At 38.7% G+C, this 17458-nt stretch overlaps 1 protein-coding gene across 1 annotated transcript; it reads right to left on the bottom strand.

Moving 5' to 3' along the window:
• Positions 1–2944: 2944 nt before the first annotated feature.
• Positions 2945–15027, bottom strand: LOC122840281 (interleukin-1 receptor accessory protein-like 1). Its single transcript, XM_044132550.1, has 5 exons — positions 14937–15027; positions 14321–14467; positions 10734–10904; positions 8962–9006; positions 2945–5206 (listed from the first exon to the last, which is right to left on the bottom strand). The coding sequence occupies exons 1-5, from the start codon at positions 15025–15027 to the stop codon at positions 4485–4487; spliced, it is 1176 nt and encodes a 391-aa protein (XP_043988485.1). The 3' UTR covers positions 2945–4484.
• Positions 15028–17458: the final 2431 nt, after the last annotated feature.

The raw sequence follows: 17458 nt of genomic DNA, 5'->3' as shown, positions 1-17458 counted from the left end.
GCTGTTTATTTTTCAAGCTTGCTATTTGAGTCAGTGTTTATGCTAAACACAATGCCCACCAAAAGCAAAATTAGTGACAGTATTGTCTCCAGTTTTGAGGTCATAAGGTGATTTATTTGATGATTTGTCCAGTGAAGAGAAAGCTATGATAATGTTGTGTAGAAGAGAGTACATTGGCGACTTAAATAACCAGCACTCTAGAGATTTAAAAGTGCTCTATGGTGAGTCCAATCTCCTTCTATATCTCCACAGTGACAAAAAACTGCTTTGAAAATAAAAAAAATAAGATCTATATTTGTAAGCTATAGATCTTACTATATCTACTACTCTGGTAGATATAGTAATATCTACTCTGGTAGATATAGTAAGATCTGCTTCATTTCGATCGTGGATCTCAAACTGTGCGATTCCAAGTTGTTTTCCAACATCCTAAAGTTATTCTGTTTATGTTCGACAATAATAGGAAATCATGCTCTGCTTTTACAGACAACAAAATCACCTACATTTAGTCTTTGTATTTTAGCGGGGTATTTTTTTATTTTGTTTAAACTAGTGACATGTAGTATAAAAGTACTTTCAGAGAAAGACAGATTGTGGTTTATTTATGTTTCAGAAATTTTTCTGCCTCTAATGTATAATGACTCTTGTCCTTTAACAGAAGACAAAATGCAAACATTTGGGATTGGGACTGCAGTTGGTGTGTTTTGCATTTTAACAATCGTAATTTAAAATAAGTCTGTGGTAATGACGTCTTTCTCTTTCCTCATTTTGAGTATTTTGTGGTCATTTGGAAACTTTCCTGCTGCACCTTTTGCTTCTCTTTGGTCATTTAACACAGCCTTTTGCAAATGTTAATGTTTGCCCTTGTCTGAAATGTAGTGGTTTCAGTCTTAAACACTAAAATTCGATTTTGTCCCCGTCTGGGTAAATGGACTGCATTTACATACCATTTTTCTAATCTTTCCAACCACTCAAACAGCTTTTACACCGAGACACAGTCACCCATTCACACACTCAAGCACTAAACGTCCATACACTGATGCACAGAATAAGCATGTAGCCTATGGTTCGATAAATTGCCCAAGGACAGTATGCATCAAAGGGAAGAGGGAATTGAACTCACCCTCCTGATTGTCACATATGTACTTCACTCCATTGAAACACAGATGCCCTTTTCTTGGAACAGTTTGAATTTGCACAACTGTTTCCTGGATTTATTCACGGCACAGTTTTGTAACAGTCATACCTACTTTTCATAATCTTATGTCTCCTTAGGAACATAGAGCCCATTTGTTGTTTTCAGTACTATATTTCTGCTGCAATTTTTTTGTTGTGATCATTAATCATCCTCTTATGTCATACATTGTATTCCATCTCATTTCTTTTCTTTTGGAGCAATATAATTTCTACTTGTGATATCAAAATAGCCTTTGAAATTTTATCTGTTTTTGCTGACTGGTAGGTGTGTAAATGTGCCATTTACAGCAGCATATTTTAGATTTCCTGACGTTATTTACAGATCTTCCATAATAAGGGGATTTTGTCTCGTCAGGGAGCCAAATAGCACAAATGGGGAAAAAAAAGTATGATTCAAATCTGTCAGGAGAGCAGGTCAGGCATTACAGTGGCCTTGGCCCAAACTGCTTTAGAGCAGATCAAAAACTAGTTCAGAGAGATATAATTCAATTATGTTTCACGAGGGATTTCCAGATCAGGATTTACTTTTTTTTAAAATTGATAAAAATTCAATTCACGGCTCCGCTACAACCCCACAAAGGTGCAATAAAATAATCCACTAGATTTAATCAGCATTACATGGTTCAGATTTTCTAAAATTGTGTTATTGTCTCACTTAAAACACTCACTGTTGAGGTTTAGGATGCTTTAGCATTTCCAATTTGTCTTGATAGTGAAAGATATTTTGTCCCAAAAGGAGTTTTTGCAGGACACTCTTAATACGCTGCTTCAACACAGAGTTAAGGAAAGCTATTACAATGTTCTATAAACATTGTCACAAACATGTGATAAAGCCACATGTCTGTAGCTTTATCACTTCCTTCTATGAACATTTGACTCAATTCAACTCCTGCCTTTCTTCTGGTGACGACTTTTTTCAGTTAGCTTAATGCTAAGCTAATGCTTTTACTCTGTTTTTATCCAACATTGATAACTTGCCTTGTAAAATTATTTTGTTTGGTTTCAGGGAATTGTGTGAACATTGAAAAATAAAAAACAAAATAAAATTAAAGACTTCTGTTGGCATTTTCTTAGAGCTATGGTAATGTTAGCATATTGTGACAATTCTGTAATGATTTAGTTTATCTTAGTGCGGTTACAATTAATAGTGTAAAGGCTAGTGTTTTTCTGCTCCATAAATGTTTCTTAAATAATTTACTTTATGTGACTGGTGTTTTGGGTGCTCTTTGAACATCTCTCTTCCTCCACAGCAGAGAGCATCTCACATAAACACACAAAGACAGGGAGCAACAGCAAATACAGTCTCTCACAATAAAGCATGAATAACTCAAGAATAACTAAATATCAGATGGTTCTGGTCATGATATCCCTGATTTTAAAACATCTCATCGTAGCATAGGAACATATCAGCATAGAGACCATTTTGTTTTTCTATAAGCTGCAGTTTTGAAAAACCCTTTGTCTTTGCCTCACATGTATAAACCTTACGTTTGGTTTGTATATTGAGTTGTACGTGTTGATCACCAAACAATCAGTTGAAGGCACAGACGTGAAATGACAAATCCACATTTTCCTGCAGCCTCGCTGATTTAAATGCAGTTCTGCTCACAGCAAGTAAAAGCAAGTTATAGGAGAAACGTTTACGCTGTCTGTAAGGTTTGTATATTGGAGTATTATAGGTGTTATGAATTATTGGCAACAATTAGCTAAAGCTGAACACAAAAGGAAACCATTCAAAGGAAATCAATGCTTTTAATGTGCAGTGAGAAAGTAAGGGCAACTGATAATGATTGTGTTTCTATAAAGATAGACATTTCTTTCCAAGTGAAAATTGTGTTTATATATTTATATAAATATCTATATTATATATAGAATACATGTCTATTTGCTATGCATACTTAAAAATCACATCTTCAAATATATTTAAAAAGTCTTTCAAAACACACCTGGTTTCTTTTCTCTCATTAAAACATGAACTATCTCTATGAACCAAATAAACCTGAATTCTCAAGATGGCAATAAAAACGAAAACATTTGGAAATGTATTTTTTCGTTTCTTTAGAACCTGGAGTAGTAGAGGGTGTATCCGTCAGGTGGGATTCACAAACCGGCCTCGTCTCTCAGCGAATCAGAAAGCACTTTCACAAGAGTACAAAACCAACAGAACGCTGAGACATCGATCCCCTTTCCATATGGAAGATGAGATGCAAATAAGTATGACCTCTCAAGCAAACTCTTTTCTGTTATAAAAATAGACTTTTTTTTAAATAATCTACAGATTTTCTTTTTAAGGTGAGGCATATCTCTATCAGTCTAAAACAGCCAGGCTGTTTGTTTCGATAGAAAAAAAAAAAGACAACAACAACAACAAAAAAAAAAAAGAACGAAGCGTCAGAAAGAGATCTGCCAGTCTGTCGGTCTGATTGGAGGGGACCAGCGCTTCTCTCCGACCACTTCTGTCATCTGTGGCCGGATATTTATAGCCAGCTCCTCAGTATTTTTGCATAATCTATGATTTTTTTTTCCAAAGGAGTTCTGTTTTAAAATAGATACACCTTGTACAGGCAAACAAAAACAGGTTTCAGCTCTTCACATCTCCTGAAGATGTCCAGGTCTTCCAAAAAGTTTTTTTTTTCTTCCATAAAAAAGTTTTCTTAAACTACAGAATGATTTAAAACAAACAAGATAAAACAAATAGAAAGAACACAACAGCGCAAGTACATGACATACTGGCTTTCCAATCAAGCGTGTTAAAAGTAAGATACAAAAAAACCTGAAAAGAATAAAAAATATACAACTTTGTGTAACATTTTTAAAGCAAAGTCCTACAGTAGGGAAGGCAACAGACATGATTGAATTAAACAGACTAAAGAACAAAACAGGAAAACACTGATGCTACTAATAAAATGCAAATATATGTACAGACCCTGTTTTCCTTTTGTTTGTATGTATGCACATTTCTTTTTGTGAAGATGTTGGAATTGTGTTTGTCTTCCTTAAAGCGGAGTTCCTGCACTTTATTTGTTCATTTAGAAAAAAAAAAAAAAAATTCTGTTTTCTAAAACGTTTTCTTCAGTTCCACATAGAAAATAAAATCGCTCATTAGAAGAGACTGGTCCTCTTCAAAGACGGGGGAAGCCGTCCCCACACCACCTCCTGCGTTTTCCATCAGTGGTGATGCACGGATCTGAACAGATCCATTTCTAGATCCAACTTCTCCTTTTGGTTCTCGTCATCTCCGACCCTGACCGTGGTCTTCCCGAAGCCGACGTTGAGGCCGCTCGTCGCTACCAGATGACACTGGAGATGCTGGTTTCTCTTGGCAGCAGCGGGAGCATGGCGTTGTTGGCGTGAGCCTCTTCCAGGCTGTGCTCTCGGCTCTTCCCCGGAGGCCTTTGCCCGTTCAGCAGTGTTAACGGGATGTTGCAGTAGGTGTGCTGGTTGCCCAGAGTCGAGAGAGCTGGTAGGGTACCCCCCGGGGGTATGTCATACTCGTAGCTTCGGTAGTAGTGTTTCTGCCTCATGGTGGTGTGGTAGGTGTTGTGGAACGAGGAGCGCAGCTCTGGATGGGCGGTGGCCATGGCCGTGGAAGTGGCCGCCGCCATGGAGATGGCCGAGACGGTCTGCAGCTCCCCAAAGGGACCCTGCTCGCTGACGTCCAGCGCCGGCTCGTGCGTGAGCATGGGCTCTGTGCGCCTGAAGGGCATCTCGTACTGCAGCTGCTTCCAGAACTTTGAGTTGAGCTTGTTGCTTTTGGGGCCCCGCCACTTGATGACGGTGAGGGTTTTGATGGTGTGTTTGAGGGCCTCCACTTCCTGGTAGTTCATGATGCCGCGCAGCTCGGCGCACTCGATCAGGATGACTTTGATCTCGCCGCTCACCAGCATGTTGCGCAGTCGGGTCTCTAGCTCGAAGATGCTCCAACCTCGCCGCACCACGTAGTTGGGTGTCATAACTATAATGAGGCGCTTGCTCTGGTCTACGCAACGCGCAACATCCTCTATGTACGCTGCATGAAACAAGAGGGAAAGGCAAATGAGAACAGAAAATTCAAAGAAAGAAAAGATGCTTAAAGAGTTCATCCTTTCCAATCTAGAGTCCAGAACCACAGAACTTAGTGGTGGGTGAACATGCACAAAGACGAGACGATGACAGCTGCCTGTTCAGTCTAATTTAATTTTTACTCAAAACTGTCATTAAGACATTTTGGTAGCTGTTTTCTGAAAATTACTGGACTATTAGACTGAAACAAGCACACATAAATCTCCAAAACATTTTTTTCAAAAAGATTTTCTGCATCTATTTGAATACTTATGGTGCATAAGTTAAGATTTTATCTCATCCACAAAGGCTTAAACAGACTGGCTCAAATATATAAAAACACCTCCACTTATATTTGGTTAATGAACTTTTTCAAATTTAACCCCGATCACTCACTTTTTGAAACTATTAATGGGCACATAGCACAATTGTGGTTGAACTTTTGATCGATCTGCTTGATAGAACTGGTAGTTTACATCACCTGCTTGGTTTTCTGGCACCGACTGAGCTTTTAGGCATATAAAGCCCATAGCATTTAATTCAGGATGAGGCTTGGGCTTTGGACACATTATTTGAAAACCCTAATGTAAGCCTGCTTTATCAAAGAAAGCTTGAAAAGTCGAGATGGATTTCAAAGTTAAGAAAACTGAATTATCTGTAAAATTCTCGAGGACTACTAGTGTCACCTCAAACCACCACATAGGTTGTTTGAGGTGAAACAGACAAACCACCTTGTTTAGTGGGGCATATACTGTACCACTAATTCCCTTTTGATACACATTCAACACACACCAAGGAATATTTTTGAAGAACATCTGGTGGTCAAACTTCTGTCAAAATATGCCGTCCTAACCCCAATTTGAATACTACATATCTTATTTTAAGTCAATATGTGCCATATTCAAATAAAAGATCAATGTGAAAGCTTTGACAATAACAATTAATTTTTTGTACAACTAAGTATGTTCAGGCAGTGAGAGCTTAAACATTAAAGCATTATGTTATGAAGCTGCTTCTCTGCCAGTGGTAGAGGTGCCTGGTTCAAAGCAGATGGCATCAGGAAGAAGAGCAGCTACACCCACACACAAACCAACAGGTACGATGGTTGAGACTTGGGCACGACTGGACGCAGGACTATCATCCAAAACATCCATCAACACTGGTTTTGAAATGAATAAAGTAGCTTGGATGGCTCAGACTGCAAACCATTTGAAAATTAGTAGAACACAATTAAAAATCAGGCCTGTGTCCAAGAACAGCACATAAAACAGTCATTGAGAGTTATATCAGAGCTTTTAAAGGTTAGAAAAAGGATTTTTGGATATTTGTTGATATGGGTGCATGTGTATATTTGAGCGTGTCTGTATAACGCTGACCCTGTGTGGACAGGAAGAAAAGAAAATCAGAAATAATCAATAGTTTGCACTTCAGACTGTCGCTAAATGTATATTAACTCCACCCTGAAAATTTGTTTCAGTTGAAACCGAAATGAGTTTATGTAAATGTGAATAAGGGGAAGGATCCATCCCTTTCAGTCAGAACTTGGTTAAAGACTCCAAGAAGCAGTAGATGCTGTTAGTCTTTAAGGAATGATCTCTCAAAATTATGACATTTTCTCTCAAAGTTTATTTTAGTTTTCTTGGCAGAAATGTTTAGACTCAGGCACATTAGATGCAGAGAGTAAGCACATAAAATCTTCAGGTCTGACAGGAGATACCTGTAATATTTATAGATTTAGATTTCAACTAGGTCTGTGCAGGACGTCAGCTGAGTTTTAGTGAAGGTTGTTCCAGTTTCCTGTGTAACTTCTGACTCCTCACTCAGATGCCGTTGCTGAAAAACATCCCAACACCTCCAACATGCTTATCAGCAGGGATGGGGTCAAATATTTCATTCACAACTCGTTAAAAACTGACAGATTATTTCCTTTTTCTTTTTTTGTTTTGTTTTCTATTTAGGTTTTTTAATTAGCTGGTCACATGTTTTGCTGAGAACTGCACAAAAGTTCTGCAGTAAAGCTTGTTCTGTCACTAAATTTCTCCTTCATTTCTCTTTCCCACAGTTTGGCTCGTTGGTTAATGGTCTGAACGAGGCCCATCACCCCTGTCTGCTCAATTTGACTGGTCAGACAAATGTAGAGGAGCCCTTGGCCGTTTCTAAAGGTCTTTTATGTTACCAAGAGTGAGGCTTTCGGGCATTTTAAATGATGTTATCCTTCCCAAAGATTTTGTCTTGGACATAAGTGTAATGGAACTTCTCTCCATCTAATGGCTTAGTTTTCACTCTCAGAATCTCATTTAGCTGCAAGAGTTTGTTTTAAAAACTCTACTTCCATCTAGTTATGTGCGTTATACTCAGCTTGGCTTATGTGAGCTTTAGTTGAGCTGCAGAAGACGTGAGATGCAGAAGGTTCAGAGCTGAATACTGATGCAAATGAGATATTTATGTCTTTTATTTGAAACAAATTGAGGATGGACTGATTTTTGGATTTTGATTTGTAACAGGTGCATCTCCATTAATCAGAATATAAACAAAAAGCTTATGTTTTTCAGTAATTCAATTCAACAAGTAAAACTCATATAGTACTGCTTATTAGTGTTCCGTTTTAATGATTGCGTTTCACAGCTAATAAAAACTTAAAATTCAGTTTAAGTGCCTTTAAGAGCAGCTCGTCTCTCACCTTCCTCTCGACAGTATTTGACAGATTCTTCACGCGGTTCAGGTCAGGAAAATTTGTCGGCCAATCAAGCACAGAGCTATGGTAATAAAACCAAGTATTGGTACTTTTGGCAGTGTGGGCAGGTGCCAAGTCATGCTGGAAAATGAAATCACCTTCTCCCATAAAGCTTGTCAGCAGAGGGAAGGCACAAGGTGCTCTAAAATTGCCTGGCAGATGGCTGCTCTGACAAAGGACACAGTTCCACAAATCACCAGCAGCTGTGGACCTATAAGCAACTTGGATTCTGAGCCTCTCCACTCTTCCGCCAGACCCTGGGGTCTTGATTTACAAACGACATGCAACAGCCCGGTTCTTTTCCTATTTAGTTCAGGTAAAATGACTGTGATGTTCTGGTTCAGGAGGGCCTCAGCGATACATCTGTGTGTTTTCTTTAAAGCTCTGAGTCCAGCTGCAGCTCACATACACGTGAATCTCCCCTAAAGTCTCGCTTTGCTTCATAATCCACTGAAAGCTGGAGTTTTCCCTGTTGTTTTGTGCACCTTTTCGGGCATGCTGTTTTTCTTCCAATAAACTTTCCTGTTTGTGAAGGGTGTCAGTGACCACCTGCTAGAAGACTTAACATGTTAACATGGCCGTGACAGTTTTAAAATCTGCTTTTGTTTTGATTTTGTATACTATTCTGCATTTTTTTAGCAAATTGATTTTGGGTTTTCCTCGGTTATATCACTCTGTGTCGTAAATCTATATAACATGAGTTTCATTTTTTGAAATTGTTGAAATAAATGAACGTTTTTGTAGCAAGTACTATCAGTTGACTCATAAGGGACAAAACACATGAAACCATTACTGACCATGGCTACAGAGTATATAGAGAATACATATTTTACTGACTCAATATAGAATATTATATCATGTATTATATGAGCCTTTTCAGATGTGTTATATTTAGCATTACTGCCTAATATTGCATTGCGTCGCAGCATCCAAAGGTGCGGGTAAATGAAAGCAGCTAAATGCAAGAGGAAAAGATTGAGGGTGAGTACCTCCAAAAAGTCGTGTGTCATCCTGGTAATGCTCATTGGTGAGACCTAAACATAGACATTTTAACATTCAGGTCACAGGCAGTACACAATGCAGACATAGACACACAACACTGCTAAATACCGCTGTAAAAGTAAGCAGCGCTTCCTCACGCTCATCTTTTCACTTCACATATAATTAATCACATAGCATGTTTCCCCTGATTGGACATTCATCTGCAGTGATTCTGTTTGGCACTGATGCTGGCGGCAATTTCTTTTGATTAAAGGATAGAGGCGGCTCGGTCGGCGCTGCTCAGAGCCTTCCCACATTTCCCACCGATGTTTAATTCTTTCTGGACCAAGTAGGACGTGTTTGCGTTTCATCTGTTCCACATGAAGCCTACAGTACAAACACGCAGCATCGCTACAAAGTGGAGCACACTGTGTACCACTGGCACAAACGGACTGCTAAGCAGGCACGAGTTAGCGCACATGAGAATATGTTCACACAGAATTTTCATGGATTTATTGCTGCATGGATGGAAACCAGAGGAGACGATGAGTTTGCTCAGTATGTCAGCATCCAGTGCTCACTGCATACTGTATTCCCCCTTCAGTAGTAGCCAGCTAGGGAAGAGCCAAGGAGGAGAGCTGTGATCTTCCACTTCAGTCCAAAGAGATTTGATACGATGCAAGAAAAAAGATTCTTGCGGAGAGTTTCTAACTAAATATTTTGGATGTTTTAAATAATAATCTCTAATTAACTGAGGTTAGCTATAATCTTATGACCACTGAACAGCTAAAATTGATTATTTTGTTGCAGAAGCATCTGGCTGTGGGCAGGATAAGCATGGAAGCAAAAGAAAAGAAAAAGGTTTTGACCTGTAAGTAGACGTGTTAGAAGAGTGTGTATTGGAAACTTCATCAACACTGTTTAGGGAAAAATATGAGATGTAGTCTGCAGTGGTAAAGATTTGCTTAAAAAGGAACAACAAAGGAAAATCTATAAAGTAGTGAAAAGGTCACCACTGATCAAAGTTGACAGTGTAGGCTTAAAACTTAACAGGACCTGAATTAATAAATATTAATCTGCTAGCCAAACGTTGCAACTCCATTTAACTCGCGACAGTCGGAATTATAATTTTTTCTTTAACTCAGATATTATGTGTGTTATTAGGAGAAAATCCGCCCATGTTGATGGATATTGATGGATATTTGTACAACCTACAGACTGAGCAGAGAGCATCTGATTGTTAAAGACCAGTGGTTTTTGTGACCCAGAGTAATCTATAATTGTCTACTTGAAGCAAATATGAATTGAAAAGTCAGGAGAAGGAAATGAAGAATGAAAGACCAGCCAAAAAACCCCCCAAAAAACAGGTCAGTCCTCCAGTCCACATCTACCAATCCAAATGTGGTGGATTCCACATTGGAACCACCCCATTTGCACAATATGGGTCTTCTTAGCAGAATATTGTCATATATCTGCACATTTTTAGAGGTTCTGCTCAAATGGAAATGGTGGCTTTAAATGTTAAGTGGTCATAATGTTATGGCTAAGTGGTGCAATTGTGAGAGCTCAGTTTAAATTTGTCTCAAAAACATACAACATGAGACAGTGAAGAACACTGAAGACAAGCACACACCAACACATATAGACCAAGACAAAGCGCAAAGCAATGTGCTAAACAACAACAACAACAGCATTTGCAAAGGCAAATGCTCTGCACACACTATTGCAAGCTTTCACCCCACTGTCAACATGTGAGCACACACACAGTCAGAGCGCTTACTGCCTGTTGGAATGAGGTCTCGATCAGGGATGAAGAGCTTGTAGCCGTAATGTTTTTCCAGCACATCGGGTAGTATTTCCAAGGCGAAGCGCTCCTCCTCCCTAGTCTCCTGACTCCACTGGTCAGGGTCCACTTTGGTGTATGAAAGATATGCATCATAGTCTTTGTTCTCTGGAAAAAGAGAGAGAAACAGACCAGCGATTTGTGAAAAATGTAGAGTAGACAGCTCACGGTTGGAGTCATTTAAGACCGCGCAGACATTTACAAACATTCAGTGGAAATGCGCAGACATTTGGAGGGAATTTATTTTTTTTAAAATGCACAACCTTTAGAACAATTTAAATTATCAACATTTTCTTTCTCAGTGTTTGAGTGCTTTGGCTCATTTCATTGAAGCCTCACATTAAAATGGGCCAAAGCTGCAAAGCTTATATTTCCACAGAGCGAAATATAAGAACTTCTTGATTTTGACTCACAAATATGGAGGTTTTGTTTTTTTCAGGGATCTATCAGAGCCTATGAAAAGAAATAAATTATGCCAGGAATAAAATTGGAACAGGTCACTTACGAAGTCCTCGCCCAAGCAGCTGGTATTTACATCCTCTTTAGTATGAATATGTTCTTATGCTAATTCTTAGAACAGATGTTATTGTATACATGTTAAACTGACAATGTAAAATTTTCATATGGAAATACTAATGACCTGCAATTTGGTCTAAACTTCCAAATCAAAGCCAACTTTTCAATCAAATTCTTAATATTTAACTAATCAGTCTGGAGAGAAGCTGCAAAAGTGGCATTTTTCTTGCATTTACTTCAATGTTTAATCAGTGTCACAAATCTTTAGAGGACATAATCATCTGACTCATCTCATTTTTTCTTCATCACCACTTTCCATCGAACAACATCCGTCTTCTTTTCTCTCACCTTCCATAAACCTCCACTGTAGTTTTTCCCTTCTCCTTCCAGAATAGACTCTCCTTTCCCCACTTTTCTGACTTGCCGTCCCGTCTGTCAGTCTTGAGATGTCACCCTTACATATTAATTTTGTCTCCAAATTGTGCATCGTAGTAGATCCAATACCAAGTCGTAAACCCTTCATTTCACTTGCAGATATTGTTCCATCACAAGCAGCCCACACACTCATCTCTTTTACGCCTCTCGTGTTGCTTTGGAGGATTGAGCCCGAGTATTTCATCCCTACATCTTGCAGCTTCATTCCACCTTTCTTGCCCGGAATATTATAATCTTCCATCCTTCTACAGACTTTAATTCCTCTTCACTTCAGTGCACACCTCCATCTCTTAAGCCTCTCCTACACCTGTTTCCAGCTCTTACTGTGAATCATAATGTTGTCTGTAACATTAATACTTTCAAAAATATGTAAAAAAAAAAAAAAAAAAAAAAAGGAGCGGAGGTTGCTGTATGTATGCACAAAATGTGTTTTTTTGTTGTTTTTCATGATAATGTGAATCTTGTTTTCGAATTTGATGGAAGAGAAGTTTTTGTTTGCTGTATTATACTTGGAAAATTTTAGTAGGTAAAATAATTCTCATGACATTAGGTAGAGCATTGACCTTATTTTGTATAAGTTTTTGCTTAAGCGTAAAAATAATGTACCAATAAATTCTGGGGTATTATTTAATTTTTTATTTGCAATAGCCTATTTGCAGTAACATCTTATTAATCGGTTTCATTGCAAGGAAGAATTAAAAAAAATATGCTAAATAATTTTTTTATCCACCTGCATCTCATAACACTTATGAACACAAACATAGCATTTTTCAAGATATATTACTAAGTTTCTGCTGCTGTTGTCACCATATAAAATGATGTATTGACAACACTATGTCTACATTGGCATTTAATTTAACTTTAATGAAATCAGAGCGCTTAATAGTGAATTTGTTTACATGATTGGATGACATTGATTCTATACGTCTATATATAATTTAGAGCTGTTTCTCTTATAAAGCGTCTTATTTGCTGTGAATTAGTGCTGTGTAAAATACCTAGACTGGTAAGTCTGAATTTGATTAGTTCTATATTGAAGAAAAAAAATCACTAAAACACTGTTTATTAAATTATAAAATCTGTGAAAACACACAGAGGGGGATTTCAATTTTATTTTTAACTATTTTATGTGGGACTCTGCTTTAAAGCTGTGGTCAAAATGTGAGTAAACAACTTTATTTTATTTAACCAGAAATGTTCCATTGAGATACAATATCTCTTCCAGCAGCGTGTCCTGTTCAGGATGAACTGCAAACATTTCATTTTCTAAATAAAAGCTATCCATTTAATCACAACAGATTTTCTGGTTTGTGATCCTAATTTTAACTATCAAAAATTAGGATCACAAACTATCAAGACTATCAAATATCAGGAGTTGGCCTGAAGCGTGCCAGGCTAAAACCTTCTGATTGTACAGTCAAGTCTCCTCACACTGGACTAAGTCTGTTTCTGTAAGTGGATTTTGAACTGGAGCAACACTTCTCCAAAATAACACCTAACTATTTTCTGCTCAGCAGTTTTATTCGGTACAGAAGGGCTCGTCGTAAACAACAGAGTACAAACACTGATTCCCAGTGGCGTCACATCCATTAGGCCATGAAGTGCGCTTCGGAAAAAACAAAAAACAAAAAAAAATGAAAAGAAAATGGGTTAGATATAAACACGACCAAATCAAGACTCAGGCAATGCACTGCTACACACCTCAAAATGATTTCTCAGAAGACAGTGAGAAGAACTGAAAAGGCAGAAAATAGAATAAAAGAAGCACGGTGGTGGTGACATGTTCAGTGAGTGCTAGTCATTATTCTCTGAAGAATGTGAATGTGGGACAGCCAAAAAAGAGAAGAGGGGCTTTTTCAAATACTCTTTGGGGAAGCAGGCGCAGCTTTGAGACTCCCTGGAAAGGGCCAGACCCGCGCTCGATTGGATCCGAACATCAAACACTGCCTTCAAATTAGCAACAGACGTCTCAAATTAACCACCGAGCAAAGCTGGAGGATTCAAAACCGCTTGTATCAGCTGTCCCTGACAGTGTGACTTAATCATGTAGAAGTTTGAGTCAACAAAACTGTGTGTAATAGATAATTCATGTATGTGGAAGGGGGGGAAAAAAAGCAGTGAGTTTCTTGTTTCCAGAATTTTTAAGGACACAGAGAGAAGATACTGGGACATAAACAGACAACTATTTAGCTGAAGGAAAAGTTAACTATGTTGTGCAAAGAAAACAAGCTGCTGCTCCACAATTTCAGGCTAGTTCTGGCTCCTATTTGTCACTCAGGGAGGTTGTTTCTAGCCTGTCCAGTCCCCATGTGTTGCTACATGGCCTTCGTTGGTGCAGCACGAGCATCCTTCCCTGACATATTGAGACTGATCTATTTTTAAATGGGCAACAAATTGAAAATCCTTCCCGTCTTCCCCCAATGGAGCCATGGTAGCAGTAGTCCCTGGCCACTTAGGAAAAAGTAGAGGAAGGATTTTAAATCTGCTGTGGAGCCGGTTCAGGTCAAACAACTGAATATATATATATGCAAGGTAGATGTTTTGTTTTTTCAGATGAGCAGGGTTGTCCTTACCTCCATCCACATCCTCGCTGCCAAAGTGCCTCCTATAGAAAAGCATCAGCTCAATCTTGTAGCATTTGTGCAGGGAGATGAGCAAGATGAGAAGCAGCAGAATCGCTCCCAGCCCTCCTGCCAGCTCCACTGTGTACATGAGCTCTGCTGAGGACAAGAAACACAGACCCAAAGTATGAGAAAAACTGCTGACACAATCGCAGCTTCAGCTCCTTTCACAGTTTTGCGTGTTAGCGTATTGTCTCTGCACCAAATTGGACCTGGGGCCCGTCTCCCTTTTTGTTCAGTATTGAACTGTTGAAGTCGGGGAATTGAGGCAGTTAGAGGGCACATCTACATTTGCCAAAAATGCCAGACAATCTGCAAAAGTTTCGGAGCTCAACTCAGAACAAAGTAGAATCAATCTTCAAAGACACAGGGCTCATAACGAGTTTGAGAAAAATGAGGGAGCACATTGCAGGGAGACATGAGGGGGAATCTAATGAGAAATGGGCTTCATTTCTTTTTCATAGCGCAGCAATGACACAGCTCTGCACTCTCGCTGTCATCCATAGAGGGCCTGTAACAATTCTGGACATGGATGGCGGCATTTTCAAAACAACGGGTTTCAGATTACTCATCTTGCCGTCAGTCGCCTCTCCATCTGCGTTCGCCGACGTTTTTCCTTCCCTTTTCAGTTCATTTCTCTTCTCTATTATCGCCTCCATGTCTCCCCCGAGACCTGGCTTTGGGATGAGTTATGATGTGTATTAAAGCAGCATTTACCTGGTTGGCTCAGCTAGAACACGTTCACCTTTTATCTCTGTCACACTGTGAGCTTTAACAATGCGCGGCTGCCATGCCAGCTGCAATGCTCTCTCTATTTTATCAGACAGCGCAAAGACACACATCTTCTCGCGCTGCAATAGAAACATTGCGAAGCAAAGAAATCTTATGTTAAATCTTGTCTACCCTCAGTTAGGCATTTGTGTTTTGTTTAAAATAATCTAAACTTAATGTTTATCTGAACAATATTATTTCAAGAATTTAAATAAATGTATCATTTTATGTTTTAATTTGAGATAAATTATATTTTACAATTCTGACAGTCTTAATTTTTAGTAAAAACATGGTAGGCGAGATCTTATCAATTGATTTCATGCATCAATCACTTATTGGCACTGTTTTTACTACACAAAATGTCTACTGCCAGATTTATTAACCCACTGCTGTTGATAAGATGTACAACCCACAGGTGTTCTGTAGGATACATTTGTGGGACTGACACAAAAATAACAGATGGTTGATTTTGTACGTGATAAACCACTTTCATGTTGCTTTGGGCATATGTTTTGGATCATCAATCTGCTATTTATTTGACATATTTTTAGTTTACTAAGAGATTCACAGATTTTTATATGAAAAATTCCTTTTATTTTAACACTTTCACCAAGGTCAAGTTGCAAGGATTTTGGATAAGAAAAAAGTATCAGGTATTTATCTTCACCAAACTCAATGGTAAAGGCATGGCGTAAGGTGTGGGGTCCTTTGACAATGATTTTTGGTTTGTTTTATGCCAGACCCACTTGGACTGTTGAGTCTGATCTGACTGAAGCAAAGAGTTTCACTTAAAGTCCCAATAGTTTTAGCAAGATCCAAAAGCTTGTCATGTTGGACAGAGAATTGTTTTTTCTAGTATGGCACCCAAACAACAAGTTGGCACGTAGAAAAACATCTAATTGTAATGGAGACTTGGTGACTCTAATAAGGCATCTTTTCAGGGAAATTATCCAACAGCAAGCTTTCCATTTTGCCCACTTTCTGTGGTGGCAAAATAACATTTATTTGTGACATTTATTTGCCACAAAGTTGTTTTAAAGGTGCAGTGTTGTATATTATCTAGGCTCATTTTATAAAACAGTCAAGTAAGTATGTTACCTTAAGTTGTTATAAAAATGTTGTACGTATAAACATGACTTAAAAAAGAAATTTGACTTTGCAATTTGATGCTTTGAAATTGGCCACTGTCTCTTTAAGAAGATCTTACTCTTTTCGACACTCCGCTTTCCGCACATCATCACAACAATGTTTTATTTTGTCGTTTACATCCGTTCGTAGGAGTTGTGGACTGAGAAGTATTTCCTATGATGAGTTCAGCAGACTCAGATTTGACAAGGCGTTTGTGGAAACAGGCAGTACTTTATAAGATCAAGAGTTTATGTACCTTTTTAAAACTACTGCTTTTAAAACTACAAAGTAAACATTACACAAACAGCAGTTTTCTTTGAGCTTCATCCTGACGTTTTGAGATAAATATTTGCCCTTTTATCATAGAATGCACCCCCCAGGCCCTCATGGAATAACTTTGCTAAAACCTATAGGTTAGATTTTCCAAATATTTGCACAGTACTGTGTCAAGCTTCTTACCCATCTTTAACATGGGGGCAATAAGTGCACCATTGTGTTCAACAGCCTTATGTACCCCTTTGCTTAAAAAGTAAATCCAGTGAAAGTATATTTAGCTATTTCTATGGGAAGATATTTTTCATTCAAGTATTGTTGTTGGAAATATGTTCAAATATACATTCCATTGTCTTTTCCCATAATTGTAATGCATCTTCACACATGGATGAGCCGATTGGAACCAAACTTGAAATGTAAGACCTGTGGTAACCTTTAAAGAGCTCAAAAGTTTTGAAATGTAATTTGACTCCACTGCGCCCCCTAGGTTAATCCATCAGCTATATCTCCGCCAGTAAATGGACCGATCTGCAGATTTTTGTGAGTTGTCGGGAGCGCTGCCCGAACTTTCATGTGTGTCGCCTGGCGGGCGATCGGGCGGGAAGGTTCGTGACAGCTCCTGCTGCGGCGGCGGGCGCCGGTCGAGAGCTTTGGCGGCTGGAACTCCGGTGGCCAGTGAGCCGAGCGGCGCTTGCTGCGAGAGCCGACGCTGCTCCGCAGCTTTAATTATTAGGCCCGAGCAGCAAAGCGCCATGTGTGTTTTTGTACTGTTTATTATTTTTTTATTTTTCTGCCCCCAAAGAGGGGCCTTTTTGGGAGGCTTTATCATATTCAAAAACTCACCAAACTTGGCGGACACATAGAGACTGTTTAAAATTTACGTATTTTAAGGTCGTGTAAAATCGCCAAAAACCGCTC

This window comes from Gambusia affinis, linkage group LG11 (genome assembly GCF_019740435.1).
Source record: "Gambusia affinis linkage group LG11, SWU_Gaff_1.0, whole genome shotgun sequence".
Lineage (NCBI taxonomy): Eukaryota > Metazoa > Chordata > Actinopteri > Cyprinodontiformes > Poeciliidae > Gambusia > Gambusia affinis.
This window is presented reverse-complemented; position numbering and strand designations above follow the sequence as displayed.

Bases quoted from the DNA above. Each gene is read 5' to 3' on its own strand.
- LOC122840281 (XM_044132550.1), bottom strand. From the start codon at position 15,027: ATGGAGGCGATAATAGAGAAGAGAAATGAACTGAAAAGGGAAGGAAAA. The intron at 14,468-14,936 runs GTAATCTGAAAC...TCTTGTCCTCAG, and splicing joins GGCGACTGACGGCAAGATGA to CAGAGCTCATGTACACAGTG. The intron at 5,207-8,961 runs GTACTCACCCTC...TGTTTCATGCAG, and splicing joins TGACACACGACTTTTTGGAG to CGTACATAGAGGATGTTGCG.